The sequence below is a fragment of the Rissa tridactyla genome, chromosome 12, assembly GCF_028500815.1.
Source record: "Rissa tridactyla isolate bRisTri1 chromosome 12, bRisTri1.patW.cur.20221130, whole genome shotgun sequence".
NCBI classification, from domain to species: domain Eukaryota; kingdom Metazoa; phylum Chordata; class Aves; order Charadriiformes; family Laridae; genus Rissa; species Rissa tridactyla.
In genome coordinates, this window is record NC_071477.1 from 10,662,497 (window position 1) to 10,683,158 (window position 20,662).

The following is a 20,662-nucleotide window of genomic DNA, read 5'->3' on the forward strand; positions in this document are numbered from 1 at the left end:
TGGACAGGATTCAATAACTGATAGACTTTGAATGAAATTGTATGTTTCTAATATCTTGCATTTGACTGAATAATAAGAAAAGGTCTGATCCTCATTATTAAAAATGAAAAAGTAATTTGAAATGTTTATGTGGATGGCAGCTTTATATGCAGGATAAAAATGCTCCAACTGCCTTTTCAATCCAGCTGGAACAAAGTTTTCATTTTTCTTTTTTCATGAAATTTCATTTATTATGAGTACTATGTCTTAGTAAGGCAGCTGTTGGCAGCAAGCTGTGAAATTAAAGTTGAGCTGGTTAGTATTAAGAGCCAAGATATAATATGCTTTTGTCAGAGAGAAGTTTTTCTTGTAACCTACATTCAGTAATTAAAATAGCTAGTCAGTCAATCCTACCAACCCCACTTGAAGGGAAAGTTAATGCTACTTTAAAATAGAATTGCCAAATTGGACAAATTGCAACCAAAAAATTCGGATTGCTGTTGCTCATTTCAGTGATGACTTTTAAGTAGCCAATGCACCAATGACTTCAGAAACCCAGAAATTAAGGATTCCCAATTCTCATCACTGTCCTACTAACACGGTGTTAGATTTTGGGCAAGTCACTTCTGACAAGCTCCAAATGGGAATGAAATCAGTGTGTTGCCTTCATCCACTGAAGATGTCACACACAGCTTGCACCTGGAAGAAATCATCCTGGGCTTCCTATGACTGGGGCAAGCACTCTTATCATTCAATATACAACTACAATTTTCCTCCAGCTTCTCTAGCTGTCTTAAAAGAAAGCAGCAGTAAACTTCAGGTCTTGCTCTGAACTTCCTCTGGAATGTGCTTAAGATGCATATTTCAAAAATACCTACCCAAAAGTGCCCTTGGGAACCAGATGAAGGAGCAGGACAGAACTTGGCACATGCTGTTGGAAGTCCAAGCCAGGTAAGGGTTGGAATTTTATATATTAAATGCATAAATAAAAGAGGGAACATGAAAAAATACCTAAACTAAAGCATCAAGCTGATTAATCCTCAACAACTAAGTTGACTACACCTTGTAAATTGACTTTGTTCCCAAATTGTTGCCTGGCAGTTCAGTTATCAAAGGTAAAAGCAAAACTGCATTGTCATCTATCTTGCGATTTGATTAGCTTCAAATGATTGTAAGAATTCAAAGATGTTACTACTGACCAAAGATGCAACCCTGTCCTCTCCCCAGCCCAGCCACAAGCTCCTGCACCCACACAAGTCTGTTTACAGCCCGACTGACAAACTGATTTATTTATTTATTCTGTTTTTCTTCTCATCTGGATCAGTGAGTTGATCCAGTTTATAGAGTATCTGATAGCACCAACGCAGAGGAGACAGGAACATGCAGCCAGGCTGAGGAGGCCACTTCTTGTGATGTCAACACAGCTCTCAGTCAGCTTAATCCAGTCTTGAAACCATACCTGCGATCTATCAACACGACTGCTATAAGGAGGGTCCCACTGCTCGCAGGGCGACTGTAGTTCTAATGCCAAGTAAGACAGTCTGCCCAAACTATGCCATTGCTTAGGTGACAGCTACCTGTACTTCCCTGTAAACACAGGATTACAATTAAATACTCCAATACAGTTGAAATTGGCACCACTTCCACTATTTTAATGTTAACTGACAAACAGATTAATTTAACCTGGCTTTGAGGACCATGCCCACCCCTCCTAATACATAAACTACACTCACAAGCAGACTTTGAGCCAGTAATTCTTACTTGATGTCTACTGTAGGTATTTGCAGCGCTGTCCTGTTTGCAGGGGTATCAAACTACTTTGGGGGTTTACTTCATGTCATGCATGTACCTTGGCAGCCGTCTACTACAATTAAAAACAAAGCCAAAAAGCTTTACTAGATAACTAAATAATTAAACAGCATTTAGGAATTGGTGGGAGACTGGTCACTGGTGTTTAGTATGGGTGAACACAGTGGCTGGCTACAGGGTACTTGTGTTTTTAAGCAGAAGGTGGCTTGGCAGGTGCTCTCCTCCATGCAATTCTTTTTCTGAAGAGCTTTTTAAGGGATAAGCTTAGGGTTTTACTCTTCTGAATTTACACGCATCGTTAAAGACAACTGCATCGTATCTCTTTTATATCAAAAAAAGAAAATAAATCTGACGTGTCAGTATCTAGAGAGCTAAAATCCTCAGATCAAAAATGCACTTAGCATGTCCCTGAAAGATGAGAGCTGGTAGCCACCACTGCACAAGTATTGCCTCAAAATACAAACTCACAGATTCAGAGCAGTACAAAATACAAAGCTGGCAAGAAAATGGAATGAGAATAAAAAACATATGAATCACACATACAACTAATTAAACATGAAAATTGACTTTACAGTCACTTACCTTCACCATTGTAAGTTAACATTCAGCAGAACAAATTTGAGTGGTGTATTTCAGACATTTACAATCTGGGAGAAATATTTCTTCTAAACTCGTGTCAGGATAACACAACTTCCTTTCCAAGAACTGATTATTTCAGGCCTTCCTAACTGAAGTGAAAAATGCTTAAGACTGAACACAAGCCTTGGTTGACAGCACTTAAATGAGCCTGGAAATCTTCAGATTTACAGTGTTGGGAACTGCTGCGTAACTTCTAGGCTAAAACTTCAGGGCAAAGCATACCTATATTCAGTCAACTCACAAGTTAAAGTAGTCAGATTTTGGCAACTAAACCTTGGCTTCCCTTTTGCATATGTAATACTCCAACTTCTAAACACTTCACTGTCAGGGGACTATCTGAAAAATGTCTCCACAAGTCACATCCCAGCAATTTCTTCTTTACTATCATTTGATTTGTGGATTACAACCCAAACTGCACTTACAAAGGTTGCAAGGGTGCATCAACCATTCAAGACACCACAGAAACACCCCAGGACAACTCAGGGCTTAATTTTCAGTGAGTCTGAAAAAAGCCCAATATACACCAACCTTTAAGAGTACGTGCCAAGAATAATTACAGCATTTTAAGTTCCAGAGACCACAAGATTGCAGGTTCCATAGTACTACTTCTGGTAATGGTATCTGCATCAACACAGAGAGCATCCATTTGAGGAAGGACAGAAAGCATCGTGTTGGCACAACAAAACCCTTTCATTAAGAAGGCATCTGGGCCATTAATAATACGTCTGGCTGGTGGAGGCAGCACCTCGCTAGATTGGGTTTCAAACCAAGTTCTGCATGAGGTGTTGAGGAAAAGAGAATTGGCTGCAAGCAGTACAACACAGGCCTGGTGGGTTTTGTTTACCGTATAGTTAAAGGACCACTGAATGATTAATGAAAGACTGACAGTTTCTTTGTAGAGTGGCAGACAATATTTTCAAGCAAGATTTTGGATTGTCAGGTTAAGCATAAAAATGCTTACATAGAGCTCTTTCCTGAGCTGACTCCTGTTAAAATAGCGTTTCTAACTTGCTTCCCAGGACAAAAGCATAAATGTAAGGCTCTCCTGAGAAGGAAAAAGCAGCCCAACAAAATGTTACTTTGCCAACAGAACGCATTAATATGCACGATAACACTAGGACCACATAGTCATCTTCACTTACCACCTTGTTAGCAGCTACAGGCAAATCTTTGTCAAGATCCCTCTGCAAGTAAACCTGCTTCCACTGAGACGAGCAGGATCCTTTGCTCTCCTCAGACAAACTCTGCCCTGCAGACCCCAGGCTCTTCCTAGGCACAGAGCTGCCATCACCATCAGGAATGGCAGGTGGCTCATAAGGAACTGAACACAGATCTTTGTAGCATAAATCAGGTAGAAAAATGATACCATAGAAGCTTCAGGTTAATGGCTTGAAAAGCCCCAAAGCCCAACACGTGAAGGAAATTTAAAGTGTTATTTAAGCCCTGGATACAGGATTAGAATCGCAGGATGACCACCATTTGATGGCAAGACCATCTCACCTGTTCCCATGCTCTTGATATGAATATTAACAGAACACGCATAAAAAAACCCCTAAACATTTAAAAGACTTGGCAAGACAGGAAGGAGGACTGGTCTCCTACAGTAGCCTTTCCCATCTACAGAGTGGTTACACAATTACAAGCAACTTAAACCCAAAAAACTCTCAAGAAAATAGATCTAACAAATACAAGATCCTAAACGTAGAAAAACCCACACCCCTAGTTCAGGTAGTCATTTAAAAGACAACACATTTCAACAGCCAGCATGTTACTATACAAGTGGGATGAGATTATTTTCAAAAAAACTCAGTCCTTAAACATCAGTAAAGCACAAGTTCAATTTTCTGCACTGGATCACTTGTGACCACAAGATGCCCAAATAGCCTTTTTGTATCAACTCAGAGACTTTTGAAAAGGTGGATCTAATTTTAACTTCCAGGAGCTGCTCCTTATTTATCAGGCTCGTCTCTTACCTCAGGTGGGATGCAGGATAAGCAGAGCTGACCTTCTGTGTCACCCTTCCCTTTCCTTCCCTTGTGGTAAAACACTCTAAAACCGGCAGCAATTCCTACTGGATGGGATGTGAAATTGCTGCAGATCACAGTCTGATATTAATTAATAAAGTGCTGATTTTGTCGTACTGTATGGGGCATCCATGCCCAGGTGCTGGCAGGGGGGGCTGCAGGGGCCTCTGTGAGGAGAGGTGAAGGGCTGCCCCGTGCCGGGCACTGCCGGCTCCATGAGGGACAGCAGGACCCTGCCGAGCCCACCGGAAAAGCCGGTGGCACCTCTGTGAAAATGCATTTAAGAAAGAGCAAAATTCAGCACAGCAGAAAGGAAAAACGCAGGAGAAACAGCCCTGCGAGGCCTGCACCAAGGCCGGAGAGAAAGGCGGGAAGGAGGTGCTCAAGGCACCAGAGCAGATTCCCCTGGAGAGACCAGGCTGGAGCTGGTTCTCCTGACAGGAATTGCAGCCCACAGAGCACCCACAGCGGGGCCGCAGAGAAGTGTGAGGAGGAGGAAGGAGTGGTAGAAAGGAAATGTTATATACTGACTGGAATGCCCCATTCCCCACCTTCCAAGCCGCTCTGGGGAAGATGGAGGATTTGGGAATGAAGGAGCAAAGTTGAGCCTGGTGTGGGCAGAGGCGTTTTAGTTCTCCCCTTTGTTTCTCACCATCCAGTGCTATTTTAATTGGCAATAAATTGATTTTCCCCAAGCCAAGCCTGGTTTGCCTGTGATGGTAACTGGTAAGCAATCTCCCTGTCTTTATCCCGACCCACAAGCTTTTTCATCTTATTTTCTCCCGTGACCTGTTGAGGATGGGAATGAGAGAGGAGCTGGTGGGCATCTGGCCACCAACCAAGGTCAACCCACCACACAAACAAACCCACTTCTTATTCACCTCAGTGCTCTGAGTGAAGAATACACTATAACTGAAGGAAACATAGCAAAACCAATAAATTTCCTTTCCAATAATCTGCTTCTGACAGAACGTAAAATCTCCTTTTTTTCCAACTAACCATAGAATGGCTGAGATTAAACTTCACTCTCCAGTGAGAGAGAACTGTGTTAACACGGCCTGGAGCCTGTAGGACATGCCAGGGCTTCCCCCCGCTACATAAACACTTTTACCACAAAGTCATCGCACATGTTGTTTCTAACATGCGCGTTGTTTGGTGCAGTACTCGCTACTTCATCCCAAACCTCTAACATCGCTCAGTCCTAACACTGAATCATTACTTCTGTCATAGATAATGCTGCTAACGCGCTTCCTGAGCGACTTTTTGGGTTGTAGTAAAAAGTAGGGGAAGAGCAAACCAGAAAGCCCTCAAGAAGCTACACCGCTGCTGCTGCAGGCCGACACTTTGCTGCCATGGCCAACTGCCTACTTCTCATTTCTCAAGCTGGTCATAAGCAGATGTCTTCTATCCAATAGTCACATTTTACTGTGCCTACTCACATATGAACTGAGTGCAGAATTAGTTTCTTAAGGGAGGGAGACCAAAGTCCTCATTCCACTCTCCCCCAATATTGCAATGGCTCATGCTCCCCCCCTCCTTATACTGAGCTGTTGTGAAACTGCATCACTGAAGGGACACGAGGGGAGTCAAAGTTTTGATATTGCAGCAAAAGGCAAAGTGATGACACTACACAAGTGTCTGGACATCAGAATAGCTCTCCACTGGGAAAAATGCCTTGTCAAGACACTGATATGGCAGAGACACCGTGATGCTTGCTGTCAGGTTTGAGCTGACATTAGCTGCAGATATTCTCTAGCTGCATTTTCATTTGAACTGTAAGCCTTGGACCCAATCCATTTAACATTGTGATAAAGTAAAAAAGTCATCAGTAAGCAGAGTGTGACTTTTTTTAAACAATACAGTTCCTCCGCAAACAATTACCAGGATGCAGTACGTGCAGTTTGGAGGAGAACTAAGCGTCAGCCTGGGTATTACTGCATGTCAGAGCTCCTCCTCTGGAGTCGTATCAAGTGACTTTCCTCCTCGAACATGTCCTAATGAATTCCACTGAAGCCTGCAGGTAAAATCCTTGCCCAACCATTTTGCCCTGATTGATAGCTTTTGAGCCTTCCTTCACACCGCTTCGGCTGCTTTCCAGACCTTTATTTTCCTCCTTTTTTAACTGTCTGCAACAGGAAGTTGCACTTGGTTTTTTCACTGTACGTTTCTCTTAAAACTGACATCTTTGCTTTGTAATGAAGGAACCCCTGGGTATTAGTGACAAATTAGTCACCAGCTAAAGAATATTTTCTTTTCATTTCTATACCAGGTGGAAGATATTAAAATCTCTAGAGGAATTTTGCCTTCTCTGCTATCATAAATCACCACACAATTTTCTTTTAAGGTGACTTAATTTTACTACCTTTAAAACTTCGCCACAAATAAAGAATCCCACAACTGTGTTAATGTAAGATTAAAATAAGTCTTGTGAACTTGATCAGGGAAACATTATCATAAAGAACGTGTATATAATTTTACTTTGAAGATTAATGTAATTTTACTTTTACATTTTAAATGTTCTTTTTAAAATAATGAATTACTCCTTTCTGAGAACCAAAAACCACATATCTACAATAGGCAGAAGTATCGCCTTCAAAAAAGTAAGCAAAAACTATTTTCCCTTCTTTGTTTAATTATCTAACTTAATAGGAAACAGTATTTTAAAAATCTGCAGAAGATACCACAGTCTGTAAAAAAAGGTAAAGTCTTGTGCTGACTATTCTTTATTGAAGAACTTGTAAAGTAGCAGCCAAAGCAGAGCAAAAAAAAAAAAAACCACCACAAAAAACTTAGTTTGCTTAAGTCACAGGCCATTGAAATACAGCAAAAACATTCAGTGAAGGCAGAACTTCGCCCTTTTTTTTCCTAGAAAGTGGTCAGTAATTTTTTAATAGTAATATGTTACAAAAAAATTGATACTCATAATGTTAACTTCACAACTATGCAGACTTTTTGTCATTTAGCTGGGTTTTCTATTTTGTAAGACAGATAAAGAACTTGTACAGTTTATAATTAATACTAAATACTACACAAGTGGCTTATTCGCAGCTTCTGATTAAATGGTTTCAGATACAATTATGTGCTCTTAATCATCAATTAAGTCAATTTTTCGTGTTATAATAGGCCCCTTAAGTAACCCAGGCAGTAAAAGAGTTCATTTTACAACTGAAAGTAAAAGGACCAAGACAGAAATTTAAGAGTCCTGCCCCACCAGCAAACGGAGGGCAGGAAGGTGTCTATCAATAAATACAGTACATGAAGTCTGCATGCAATTGTTTCTTCCTCTATTTGCCAAGGAAAAATTGAGGAGCAGAAGATCAATTAAAAAGCAGAAATGTAAAACCAAAGCGTAAGCGCAACTAGATATTTAAGATCCCACAGTGCTTCTTACAAGCACAGTGCATCACTCCCCAGCTCCTCCCAGGGGAGTTCCAGCTCCGATAATTACTTTCTGTCTGCTCACGAAGTTCAAGTTCAAAACAATATTCATTCTCCACTTCCTGTCCTAAACCAGGGCACAATGCTTCTGTGCATCATAAAGCAACCATCCCGCTCCACCACAGATATGGTTAAACCGCTGCTGTGATTGAATAATCCTGATTTGTGTCAGGGGAAAATGGGGGAAAGAGAAGCATTGGGCTTTAAGAAGGAAAGTGCCAGGCTCCAACATCAATGCATCTGACTTTTAGCAGCAGCATCCTTTATTACTTTCAATTTAAAACCAAGCATTCGTCTCCACCCACCACCCCTACTTTGCAGGGGGGGTATAAGTGGTGTTTCACAACTAATCTAGCACAGAAGTTTTGCTGGATTTCAAATATTTAAGCAAAGACTCAGTTTGCTTCCCTAGGCCCCCTCCCCATCCATTTATCTTCCCCAAATTATATTCATCTGCTGCAGTGAACCGGAAGGATGGTTGACAAACAAACAAAACTGTCATACATAACAGGCAGAATATGCCTTCTTTCGAGCCACAACTTAACGTTTTCAGGTGCAGAAATACTGAAGAGGGCAAAGTCATTTTAAGGAGAGACAGCAAAGGTCTGTCAAAGTCTTCATACAAAAGATATCTTACACTGCCTTGTACCAGCTTACACACATTTACAGCATTGCTGAATGATTATGTATTTTAGGTCAAGAGACCTAAGCTCTTCTCTTCTTCAGATAAAACTGTAATTTATTAAAACCAAGATTCTTCTAAAGTAGGTATTTACACCACAGGCTACCAAGGCTAAACAAAATGAGGATCTTTATTTTATTTCAACAAATAAAAAGAAAATCGGTGTCTGCCTTATTTTCCTGCTGCACACGTGAACCGCACCAACACATTAAAGAGTACTAGGTCAGAGGAGATATTATACCAAGCACTAAGTCACATCGCTGCAAAGGTCTTTTGGTGCAGGACATTACATCCACTGTTACTGCAGGGGCTGCGGTACCTCCCTCACAGGGATCTGTACCAGCTTCTCACCTGATCTGGATTTGTTAGGTTTTGCTAACTGCTGCTGAAAACCTTTGCCGAGTTGCAAATAAGGCCTTTGAGCATGGATATCACAGAAAGAGAGTGATTCCCGCTCCTGCTTTGCAACGCTCAGGCACTGAAGAAGTCAATTGGACTTGCACTGACAGCGGTTACGATGTGATTTATTTTTTTTTTAATACACTTGTGCAACAAGTACAGAAGATTAAAAACTGATCCCTCTCAATAAGGGGCCAATCCTTATTTGAGTGAAAGGATTGGTAACTGCAGTGGCAGCAGGACTGGATCTAATATATTTACCCACAGTTAAACACAAGGAAGGAGAAAATTTAGCTGTTTTGCTACAAGCAATATGGTAACTTACTCCTAACTCTGTATCTCAGTGGAGAGAAGTAGTATCACTGTAGCACTTACCAAGCGCAAGCTATTAAATTAAAAAAATAAAGTTAGCCTATTAAAAAATTTGGACAAAGCCAATATAACATTCAAATGTTTTACTTATAAAACTGTCGTGTTTCATAAAAAATGGTGCTTTTTAGTTTGTTAAAGGGTGGAAAAACAATCTCTCTCTTTCAAATAAAAAGTATTGCTCAATTCTAAACAAGATTTTGAGTTGTTTCAGCCACAGAAATGGGAAAAAATAATAAATTTGCATAGTTTACAAACTCAAGTACACATTGTCAGCTTTTACAGAAAGTAAAGTATTCTGTAAATACATTTTGACTTGACTTACAATCAAAGAATTGCCAGATAATTACAATTAAACACTAAAGATAGTAATTTAGCACAGAAGAGCGGTCACAAGGGGAATCAAAACTGGTGATTCGGATCTATATTCAAACCTGATCAAAGTTATTTCAAAGTAGCTGTAGGACAATTACACGGCAAAAAGCTGAATCAAATGTGTCATCAAGAGACACAATTTGCAATAGACGCAAAACTTGCCTTTGAGACAGCTGATAAGGCACTCTGCATGGTGCGCAGACTAAGTTGTAAATAACTGGGGCCCCCAGATTGCTTTGCTTACTCAACCTATTTTAAAAACAACAACAAAAAAAAAATCAGATGCCTGCCCCACTTTCCCTTCGCTGTTTCTTGTGGGTGCCTGAGTAATCCTAGAGGCATTTCCAGTTTTTAAGGCATCTGCTGAGTTTAAGAAATTTTCCCCACGTCCCCTTGTCTTTGTTTGGAAGCACCAGGCTTCCCTACTCTGGTTGAGTTTCTCTGAAATCTGCCCATTCCAGCACAGAGAGGAGTCAGCTCTCTGTGGGTTAACTAGTTACTATCTGGACTGACTAGTATTAAATCATTCTTTTCATTTAGGATTTTTATTTATTTATTTAGCTGGGCTGTTTTCCTTCCCAAAAGCAAGGACGGCGAATGAGAATTTCCGCACCATGAGACTGAACGCCTAGAGTTAGACACCAAACAGCACAAAACTACTCATTTTCCTAAACCTTTCTGCACATCTAAGAGGAGGCAATTAAATATGGACCTCCTTTAATTACTGCATCCCAGAAAAATAGGAGCCCACTGCCAGGAACAGGCAGCAGAGAGAAGCCTTGTCTGCAGTGTGACTCGGCTCTGGCCAGGTTTGCAGTTTGTAGCACTGGTTTGTTTAAAAACATTCCCAAAGAAGTCTATTATTGTTGAAATAATTCAAGACTTCCATTTCCCTGAATTATTAAGTGGTGTTACAGCAAAGGCAAGTTGAGGTTCTACCGTGCATCAATTTCCTCTCCAAAAAGCAGAGGGGAGATGAATGATACCGGCATTTCATGCAGCACTCACGTAAAGACACGGACGTGAAGAAATCTCAGGTTTGTAACCAAATACTTTAAACCTTCATTTCCTTAAGAGGAAACCAGCTGGGAATAAGTTAGAAATGGGCTATCATCAAGGAAGTTTCTAACATCTGAAAAACAAACTTCAATCAATTTCTACCAGTCTCTGTCCATCAATAACAAACCCTTCACCTGCTTTTTGAATCGCTAAGGCCCAAATCACATCCAGGCTCTCCCGGCCTCAATCCCGTTTTCACTCTTTGTATTCAAACCTGGCAGCAACAACAAAAAACCCCCCAGCAAGTCTTTCAAACAACAAAAATCCCACACCCCAACGAAACACGCACTCTGCTTCTACAAAAAAATGTCAGTCAACAAATAGGCACAAATTTCACAATGGCTGAGGTCATTCCCTTTAAGTCATTAGGGTTTGTGGGTGAGTTTTCCTGGTGGTTTTAACATTGGTTTCTGTGATTGCAGTTATGCTTATTTATGCATTTAAGGCGTATGATCTAATACACTTAGGTTTAACTACTTCATTCTTTTGACATTCTTTCCAAATTATAAAAAGGATTCTTGGTGTTTTCACTGCCTTGGTAAAGAAACAAAATTGCTGTCCACATAATTTCTTAAAAATACAGAACAGAGTAAGTACTTGTTGAAAATAATTCAAAGAAAAAAAACCCTACACCAGACATTCCCCCCCAACATAACGCTTACTTTTGTTCTCTTTCTCTACCCTTCTGAGGGAACCTACTATTTTTTTTTTTAGAAATAGCTGTTTTGCTGGCTTTTTTAAAACAATATCCAGGCCCTCACTGTACTTCAGTTACAACGTACAATCAACACAGAAGTTCAGTTTTTGGTTTTTTTTTTTAAATCCCTTCTATTTTTACTGTTATGCTTTTAAAAAACTGCACATTTGCGGTATGCTTCATTCACATTGCATCTTCCACAGCCACTTTGACCTCTATAATAACGCTCATTTAATTCAATGTCTTTTGGTTATTATCTACCAGGGGTCATTGCTTGATAAAAATCATAGAAGTCAATTTTCTGGTTTTTTTTTTTTTTTTTTGTTTTGTTTTTTTCCTAACAGAAATTTAAATTGTCTTCTCCCTCCAAGGCAAAAAAAGTCTAAACAGCTCCACCATCCAAGTCGGGCTGGAGAAAATCACTGACTTGTCAGAAACATTCAGAAATATTTTCAAGAAGCTGAAATGAAAAATTAAAATGTGCATAGGTGTGCGTGTGCACATCTGTGCCTCAATACTGTGTGCAGTGCATGGCCATTGGCTTGCATACATAAATCTTATTAGAACATTTTAAATAGCCTTTTCAAACTTGAGGCCGTGGTTACTTCTATGCAAGGTATTTCCAGTGTCCCTGATACAGTTTCACATATCCAAGCATGTTTCTAGTCAAGAGGAGAAAGAGCGGACAGCACTCCGCAAGGGCCCGTTCCTGCCCTGTCCCCAGCAGACAGAGGTGCCACCTCTCCTCCTGAGTCTCAGCTCAGCATTACCACCAGCTACAGCTGTTCCGAGTCTGACTGTGACCCAGCCACACCAACAAAACATTGTTCACTGGCATACAAAACTCTCCGAACTTCCCAAGCCATCGGACCCCCATCTCCCCGATTCCGTAAAATGCGATTTACAGCCACGCACTTTGTGGGCACCACAACAACGTCCCGGGCTCCCCTCTCCAAGCTGCTTTTTCTAATCGAACCCCAACTAAAACAATCCTCCACAAATTATAACAAAACTTCCTTAAAATCCTCCATAAAGCTTACCGCAACCCTGCAGCAGACTTCTGGCTTTCCACAGAGCGTCTGTACATAAACACGAGGGAAAATACCTCAGCACGGCACTAATGAAGTATTTCCCGGACGCAGCAGAGGTGACAAACAGAATGAGAGCAAAGCCAAGATGCCATCTCGACTTCAGGCAAACAACCTCTTCTGACCTCTGGCAGGTCCCACACACTATTAAACAAAAAGTATTCTCTCCATGTTAATGAACCATGTACAATCTAACAGATAACGCGGATGTTAAACAAACATGTTTATATGTGACTCCTAATGCTAGGGCTTAAGCAGCTGCAGACAAATAATTTTAAATGGAAAGGCTTATAGCCGTGTAATCTTTCTCCTCTCTTTTTACACACCTTTGAAAAAAAATACGATAATACATAAATAAATGAAAGACATAATTAAAAGCCCAAGTAGAAAGACTTAGTGAAAAGAAGTTTGACTATTTTTAATTAAATATTCACTCTGTGACACACTCACTGGAACCATCTATGCAGTGACCACTATTTTGGATCCAATTTTCCTCTCACGCCTCTTGCAGCTGTAAGTCAAGAGCAACTGAACAGCTTGCCGAAAAAGGGAACTGGATTGGGTTTTGTATGCAGTTATCAAACAATATTTTGCAAGATGACTGCAGAGTCCTAAATCCATATTTCCGCTTCCTCCTCCCTCCTGCTTCAATACCCTGGTAGTACCAAACCTACCTGCAAATGGCAACACCTCCAGGCCCCAAATGACCAAACCCAGATGAGCAATTATTTGCATCCTAATTGAGAGGCTTATCCTCACCTGATTAAAACAAGGTGTTTGTTAAACATCATTACTTGAGTTAAGATCTGCAAACAAAGATGAAGTATTGTTTTAAGAATTAGCCTGCCATGAGCAATTGTTTTCTGATGAGACCTCTTCACAAACAGTCCCAGCCAGGATGGTCTTTCTGGCTTTACAGTAGAAAAGGGAGGGAAAGAGATTTGCCTAGTTCTCCCTGTTCATATCAAAGTGAATACTAAGCCAAGAGGTTTAAGCAGTTGTAGCTTTTTTTTTTTTAGTAGATATACACTAAAAAAAAATAAATCTTGTACTTTTTACTAAATTAAGCCACTGAAAAGGAGGATGTATCTAAAACCTGAATGGCTTTACTTTTGTATATGCTATTGTTTATGGCTCTGAATATATTTTTTTGTTCCTTCTTGGTACAACTATTTTTCTGTTCCGTGTAGTACAATGTGACATTTAATGAAAAGAACCTGATTGTTAGTCCAGGAGACTACACCATGTACTAATCAAGTTCCTCTTGCTATTGCTGTGAACAATACACATGCATATGGTAACTGGACATTGGAAACGGCAGTACGAGATTTCCCTACTTGATCTACCAAATGACCCCTCCACTTACAGGATATATTTAAAATCTTCATATTAGAAGTGCAACATTCTGTGGTTTATGAAAAGGATTTGAATTTGCAACTTCATTTAACAGTTTGTCCCTAATAAAAGTGACTCCAGCCAGGCAAAATCAATTCAAAAATATTTTCTTAGCATTCTAAGAACTTCTGCTAGTTTTCACAAAATTTTAAAAGCATTTTTCACTGCGCAAGTAATCTTAACAATCATTTCCACAGATTAAGTCTAACAACCTGTGAATTTATTGCAGAAGGAATTTACTGCAAGGAATAATTAGTCTTCAGCACTGTTCTTGCTTGTTCCGCAGTTGAAGACACCTTAAAACCACCTGGTTACTGCAAAATTTGGCACAGAAGAAACAAATCTTACTGAAGAGAATTATAGCTGATTCCAGAATAGCTGTTTTACTACTACACATCATAAATAACAGTTGGGAAGACAGCAGAAAATTACTAACTTCTTGAATTGTTTTCTTTGTCAGTAGTGTGCACACAGACACACTGACATACAAATACAGCCACACCGACTTCAGCACGATGCCTTACAGGCTTGAAGTTAAACATGCAACTAATTTTTGCAGGATTAATAGTTAAATTATTACATTTTCATATCAACTAGCTAAGCACAACACCACAGCAATACACAAATTCCTCAAGTGATATTCTGAGATCAAGTTCTTCATATTAACACTTGAATTTAATTCCTTTGTATAATCAAGGTGTATCTGCACACATCGTGTAGTTGAATATGGGGCTTATTGTTGGAGGGGGAATTATCAACAACATTTTTATTTCTCCCTAATGAAGCTTTTCTAATGAAATTTAAGACTGCCAAGGTTGTGAGATATTTGAAACAGGAGTCGATCTCAAACATTTCAACCAAATAATGGTGATAAGATTAGCGAGTCATGGGAATCATGTCTCTACATAGTATTTTAAAAGCAAATGAGCTGGAGGGAATGGGCTAAATAAAGCAAAGCAAAACAAATCAATGAGCCTAAAACCAAAAGAGTACACTGCTTGTTATTTAGCCAAATGTTTTGACCTGTTGGTAGGGGAGTAGAAGAGGCACAAGAATTGCGTGGACAATTTGACTCAATTTCACAATTTAATTTTGCACCACACGTTAAGATTATTTTTTTTTTTAACTAAGAGATGTAAGTTAGAATAATTAAATCAAGTTATCAGCTGCTGTGCCATTTCAAGAGAATTTTCAAATCATGCTTAAAAAGTTTCTGGAATGCTTCCAAAGCTGCAAGCACTGATTATTTTCAAGGCATTTGTATGGCAAGTCTTTCCTACTTGCATGAGTAACATTTGAGGCCACATGATGCCTTGAATTTCAAAGTAGAAATAAAAATTCAGCTTTGTTTAAGAATAGAAATGGTTTATTCATGTCAACAAGGATGAGGAGAAAAACCTTTATCCTGTATGTAGCAACAAGTAACACAAAACAATGCAACACTACATGTAAGAAATGATCTAAGAAACATTAGTTTAGTTTAGACACAGAACTACTAATTAAAATATAAGCCATCTTTTGTGGATGGGACTGCCCTAATACACACAGATGTAGACAGGCAGAAAGAACTTAGACATCCTTTCTCAACGCATTGGGGGGAAACTCTTCTATGGATGGCATTGCAGAGATAAGAAATTCTCAGTAAATTTGTAAACTCCATGAGAAAGATTAAACAATAAACCGTTCCTGCCATTGCCTTTAACAGCGCTAAGGGATGTGTGAATTCGATACTACACTGAACAAAATTTCTGTTAATAAGTTTGATGCAGACCAATAAACTGTTTATTGGTTAACCATATGTACTTTAACAATTACAATTTTATAGAACAGAATATATCATTATTTAAAATGTCTGAAAAGCAGTAGTTGTATACCATAAATAATTTCATTTAGAGGCCATTCACTGCGCTCAAGCAAAGTTTAACACCAAAAAAAGTTTACTTAAACTGCAAAAATCACAGTACAAGTTTTCCTCGTATAAGCAACGAAAAAGAGCATTTTATTTAAACGCACACTTCAGTTTTTAAAACAATTACTAAACGAAGACAGATTTAAGGTAAAACCAAACTCTGCGCATCGACTAACCAACTACCTCTGTTAATTCTTGGTCGCAGCTCCGCAGGCGGGACCCCAACGCGCTTCACGCTGCGGAAGGCGCCGCTCCGCGCCCGCGGAGAGCGGCTCACCGCGCTCCCCCGACGGCTTTCGGGGCCAGCGCCCCGCTCCGCGGCAGCGCCCTGCCCCGCGTCCTCGCCCCGCTCCGCGGATTCACACTCCGGCTAGTAGCCGCGGGCACGCAGAGCCCCGCTCAGCAGTCCGGCACCGGCCCCCTCCGCGGGCGCGAGGAGAAGCCGCTCCGCGGCCCTGGCCCTCCCCCGCCTCTACTCACCGTAAGCGCAGCGCGGAGCCGCAGCCCTGCGGAGTGTGCGCGCCCGCTGCGGGCGCAGTGAGCATGTGCGAGGCAGGCGCGCATGCCCGCGGAAGGGAGCGGAGCGGGGCGGTGGCTCCGCACCCCGCGCTGCGCCCGGGGCGCGCCCACCTCCCCTCCCCGCCGCGCCTCCCGCCGGAGCCCGCGGGCTGCGGAGGGGCGCGGAGCAGTGCGGAGCCGTCCCGCCGGCACACGCAGCAGCAGGAGGGACGGCGCGGGGGATTTTTAACCGGTTCATCTGACCTGTTGCTTCCCCGGTAGCCGGGCAGGAACCCCCGGCCCCTCCGCCCCCCGCGGTAGCCTGTCAGCGGGACCGCCGGCCCCCGACAGCGCGACGGGGCTTCCCCCGGGCTGCCCGCCGGCCCGGGTGGCCGTCCCGCACCCCACCTACCGCACGCGTGGGGCCGCGGCGTGTCGCAGCCTGCGCCCTCGGCCGCGTCCCAGCACCCGCGGGGCTGCGGGGCCGGAGCGGAGGAGGAGCCTCCCGCGGGTCCCGCACCCCGCCGGGCCCGGCCGGAGCGCGGGGACGCCCTGGCAGCCCCTCCGCTATTGTCACTAACCTGTCCCCTGCCACCCACCGCCGCCGCTCTGGCCGGAGAGAGAGCCGTCCCCGCCGCTGCCCCCGTGCTTCCTGGCAAAAGCCAGTCGGTATTTTCACCGATGGCAGGTACTCTCTTAACGCTTTTTTTTTTTTTTTTTCTCGCTTTCATAGCTACAGTTTTATCTTCGTCAGTGCAGTCAATGTACATTTGGCTGCAAGTTTTTAAAAGAAATTCGTGGTTTAAAGCGGGGACACTTGAATACCACCTTATCTGTAGGCTCTGCTTCCATGAAAGTCATCATTCTCACTACAGTACTTGTGTTACTGATCCCTAGGAACAATTTTTAAATACCAATTTAAAAAGAAGAGCTTTTTGTGGATGGCTGTTTTTCTTACGCACGCTATGCCACTGAGCCATAGGTCCCACAGACCTGCAGATACAGCTTCACTGGCATGGGCCATCCCTCCGCGCTCACCAACGCAGAACATCACAGCTCCTGGCACCCCACAGGGTGAAAGCTCCCTGGCTGATCTTACTTCTAGCTCCAATCTCCTCAAGGGAACCGGAGTGGCTTTGTGGCCATACAGAGGTTCTTCTCCATCTCCCATGTCAGCACAAAATCAGAGACAGTCTCTGCCACGTGCACGTTGAGGGGGACTTTGCTCCTGCCCGATGACACCTCTATCAGGTGCATCATCATCTGCACATCCAAGAGAGGGGCAACAGGCACCTTTGGAGGGCTCACGCTGAGGAGATGGGGCTGGGGCCTCCCACCATGTGTACCCTCCCTGTATCCCCTTGTACTGCACACCACGCGCACATCTTCACCCTGCCCATGCCAACCTGTCCTCATACTCAGCACAGGTACCACACAGCTGCCCCTTCCCACCAGCATACCTGCTTGTTGGGGATGCAGCCTGGCCACAGCGGCATTGGGGCGTTTGGTTTCCACATCCCACTCTTCCTCGTTATTCCCCCCGTCTCACCAGCCTGAGGCAGGCTGCAGCTCTCCAGTTCTGCCTCTCCAGCACTGGGGAGGCATCGGAGGAGACCTGCAAGTCCTCACACCGACGGCTTTTATTACACCTAGCCCTTTCCTCAGGAAGGAGATATCCCATGAACCACAGTGGAAAAGCCAAAGGAGCACAAAGGGTGTTGAGTTCAGGGTTTGAACAAGCTGCGGCCCACTCATGGATTTGACTCAAAATTTTGACAATGGAACAAAAACATCATTGCAACGAGACAGCTGGTTTTACTATCAAAATCTCTCAGATCAGTTCGACTGCAAAGTGTGTTCCTACAATCCAAAGGAGACAAAGCTCCCAGCATCAGCTCAGAGCTGGCAGGCTTCCTAGCATGAGCTACCTCCCGCCGGCCTAGAAAAACCAAAGCTCTTTCAGTTGTTATTCCCCATCAGTTCTCAGCACTAACCCCCTGATTTCCCTGTGGATTATCTGCAGGTCTGAGTTTACACCGTTCTCACATTAAATTCGGAGAGATTGCTGGTTTGGGGGACTCCTTTGCTGCCTTTCTTGCCTGCAGTCGTGGTTCTGGTGAGGAGTCTCTGAAGTACAAGAAAGCCTTTAGATCCGTCTTGAAAAAAACCCATCTTTTACTTCCTCCCCCTGCCCTGCCCAAAAAAACGATTGCCACATTAGCTGCTTTTGAAGCTGGTCTTAACAAGTAAGTTCATATATCCTAATCATCTGAAAATGCCTTGCACGCAAAATTCACTCGACCCCTGATTTCACAACATATTTGAATATATGCTTAGTTTTATGCATGTGAATAGTCCTACAACAATCAATACAATTATTTACCTAAGTGCTTAAAGGCAGGCAGGTATTTAAGAATTAGTATTGTTTGTGGTAATGCCACAGAAAGCCAGGCAGAGACTAGGACCTCATTGTTTATACAGCACCCTGCACACAAAAAGACACTCCTTGTCCCTTTCGGTATAAGTAATTTTTGTAACTTGTGAATTGGTGCCAGAAACACCTTTCTTGAGCTGGTAGGTAAACATTATTTGTCTACTCTAATATCCTTTTTATTTACTAAAAACACTGTGTGCAATATTTAGAAAAGTAGATAAGGGCATGGTGAGAAAAGGGTGCAGAGAGGAAGATAAAGGATACGTTTCAATTGGGAATTTTAAGTATTTTCGTCATTGTTAGTATCCAGCAAAATACCTGTAGATCTTAAAAGCAATTTAGAAAGGCAAGGGAACAAACTGGTTCCTGCCCCGCAGAGGTTGGGGTGCACAGGTCTTGTGGCTGCACAGGGTACCAGGCTGCAAGACAAGACAGAGTAGGAGCAAGTCCTAGTAGCTCAATAAAAGTCTCCATTTCTTCAAGCTGGGTCATTGTCACTCATATCATGCCAGGGATTTCTCAGAATGGTGGATTTTTTTTGGCAGGTTTAGAAGGTGGGTTGCCCAACTTGTTACCCTGTGCTTATTCCCATGTATTGTAAACTTAAAGAATAAAGGGAAACTGTGCAGAAAGTTTATATATTCACCAAATGGAAATGCTCCCAGTTGCTGGGTGTCAGTGTCCTGGACAGTTTGAGGAGCTAATGGTCCTCCTTGGGCACCCCGTGGGACCTGAGCAGCCAGCCCATACTGGGATCCGGAGAGCTCATCCCGTAGCATGGGAGAGCCCACAGCTACTCGGCCTCTCCGCTGAGGAGGCAAGGGGATGGATCCCAAAGTTTAGTTACTGTGGAAAGTGTGTTTCCCTTGAGGAAACATTTCTAGTTTCTGCTGTCCACCTCATTGTCAAAATGAACAGTTACTTCAGCACAAACAACTAGTTCCATTTTTAAAAACGAGAAATGAGCCAATATGTAACTTCAGCATCCTCTCTGACAAGTAGTATCTGATCCCACCCTCTGGTACAAACCAAGGTGAGAAACCACCAGAAAAGGGTATAGAGGGTTTATTGGGGTACTGAATATGCTTAACCCCAAGCATAGAAACACCCTGAGTATCACAAAATTGCTTTACAAAGTGTAAGATTTTAAAAGCAATGCATTTTGAGGTCTTACTAATTGTTCTCTGGCCCTTGGGTTCATGTTTTCAATTTCTCTTTGCAACCACAATGCTGAGTAACTTACTTGTCTTCTAAAATTAAAACTAAGAATCTCACATTTTCATGTTTTCACATGATGCCAGAGCTCAGGCTTTGTGAAAAAAAAAAAAAAAACCCCACACAACCGAAACACCCCAACCCTCACATTTTAGAAGACTTTCAACAAAATTGCAAAAGTTGGCAACCATAATATTTCCTAACACAGTATTTTGTGGACTGCAGTGAAATTTCATTCTCAAGGCTAATGGTTGCTTCCTCTCTGGTAAATGCCCAGAATTGCTGCTGCTGTTATTGTTAGAAAATCATTAATTTATGCAGCGCTTTAAAAACAAAGGAGAGGTACCCTGTCCTCAAGTAATTAGAGGATAAATAACACAAGCTAGACACTATTTGAATTTCTTTGTTGTAGAGCTAACCAGAATTACATAAAAAGAGCTATTTCATATAGATGCTCAATCCTGCAAGGTACGAAGGGTCTGATTCTGGAAAGACATTAAGACTTTAAACATACATTTAATTTTAATAACGCCAGACTGACCTCAGTGTGATTTAATGTGGGACCGGCTATTTAACAGGAGTGCCACCCGAGGGGACCTAACGGTGCTATACTTGGTTGCATTTTTGATGCCAAAAGGCTCAGCACCTTGTAG

General features: G+C 42.2%; 1 protein-coding gene across 9 annotated transcripts in view; it reads right to left on the reverse strand.

Moving 5' to 3' along the window:
• The window catches only part of EYA2 (EYA transcriptional coactivator and phosphatase 2), a 99,207-nt gene extending 81,275 nt beyond the window's left edge, over positions 1-17,932 (reverse strand). For 6 of the 9 annotated variants that reach the window (XM_054218820.1, XM_054218819.1, XM_054218813.1 and 3 more), the window contains exon 1: positions 16,343-16,457. In XM_054218820.1, the coding sequence (XP_054074795.1) occupies positions 16,343-16,407 (65 nt within the window). In that variant the 5' untranslated portion in view covers positions 16,408-16,457. Of the gene's footprint in view, positions 1-16,045; positions 16,323-16,342; positions 16,458-16,772; positions 16,835-17,820 lie in introns of those variants that run through there. The other 3 variants (XM_054218818.1, XM_054218816.1, XM_054218815.1) reach the window with 3 other exon arrangements.
• Positions 17,933-20,662: the final 2,730 nt, after the last annotated feature.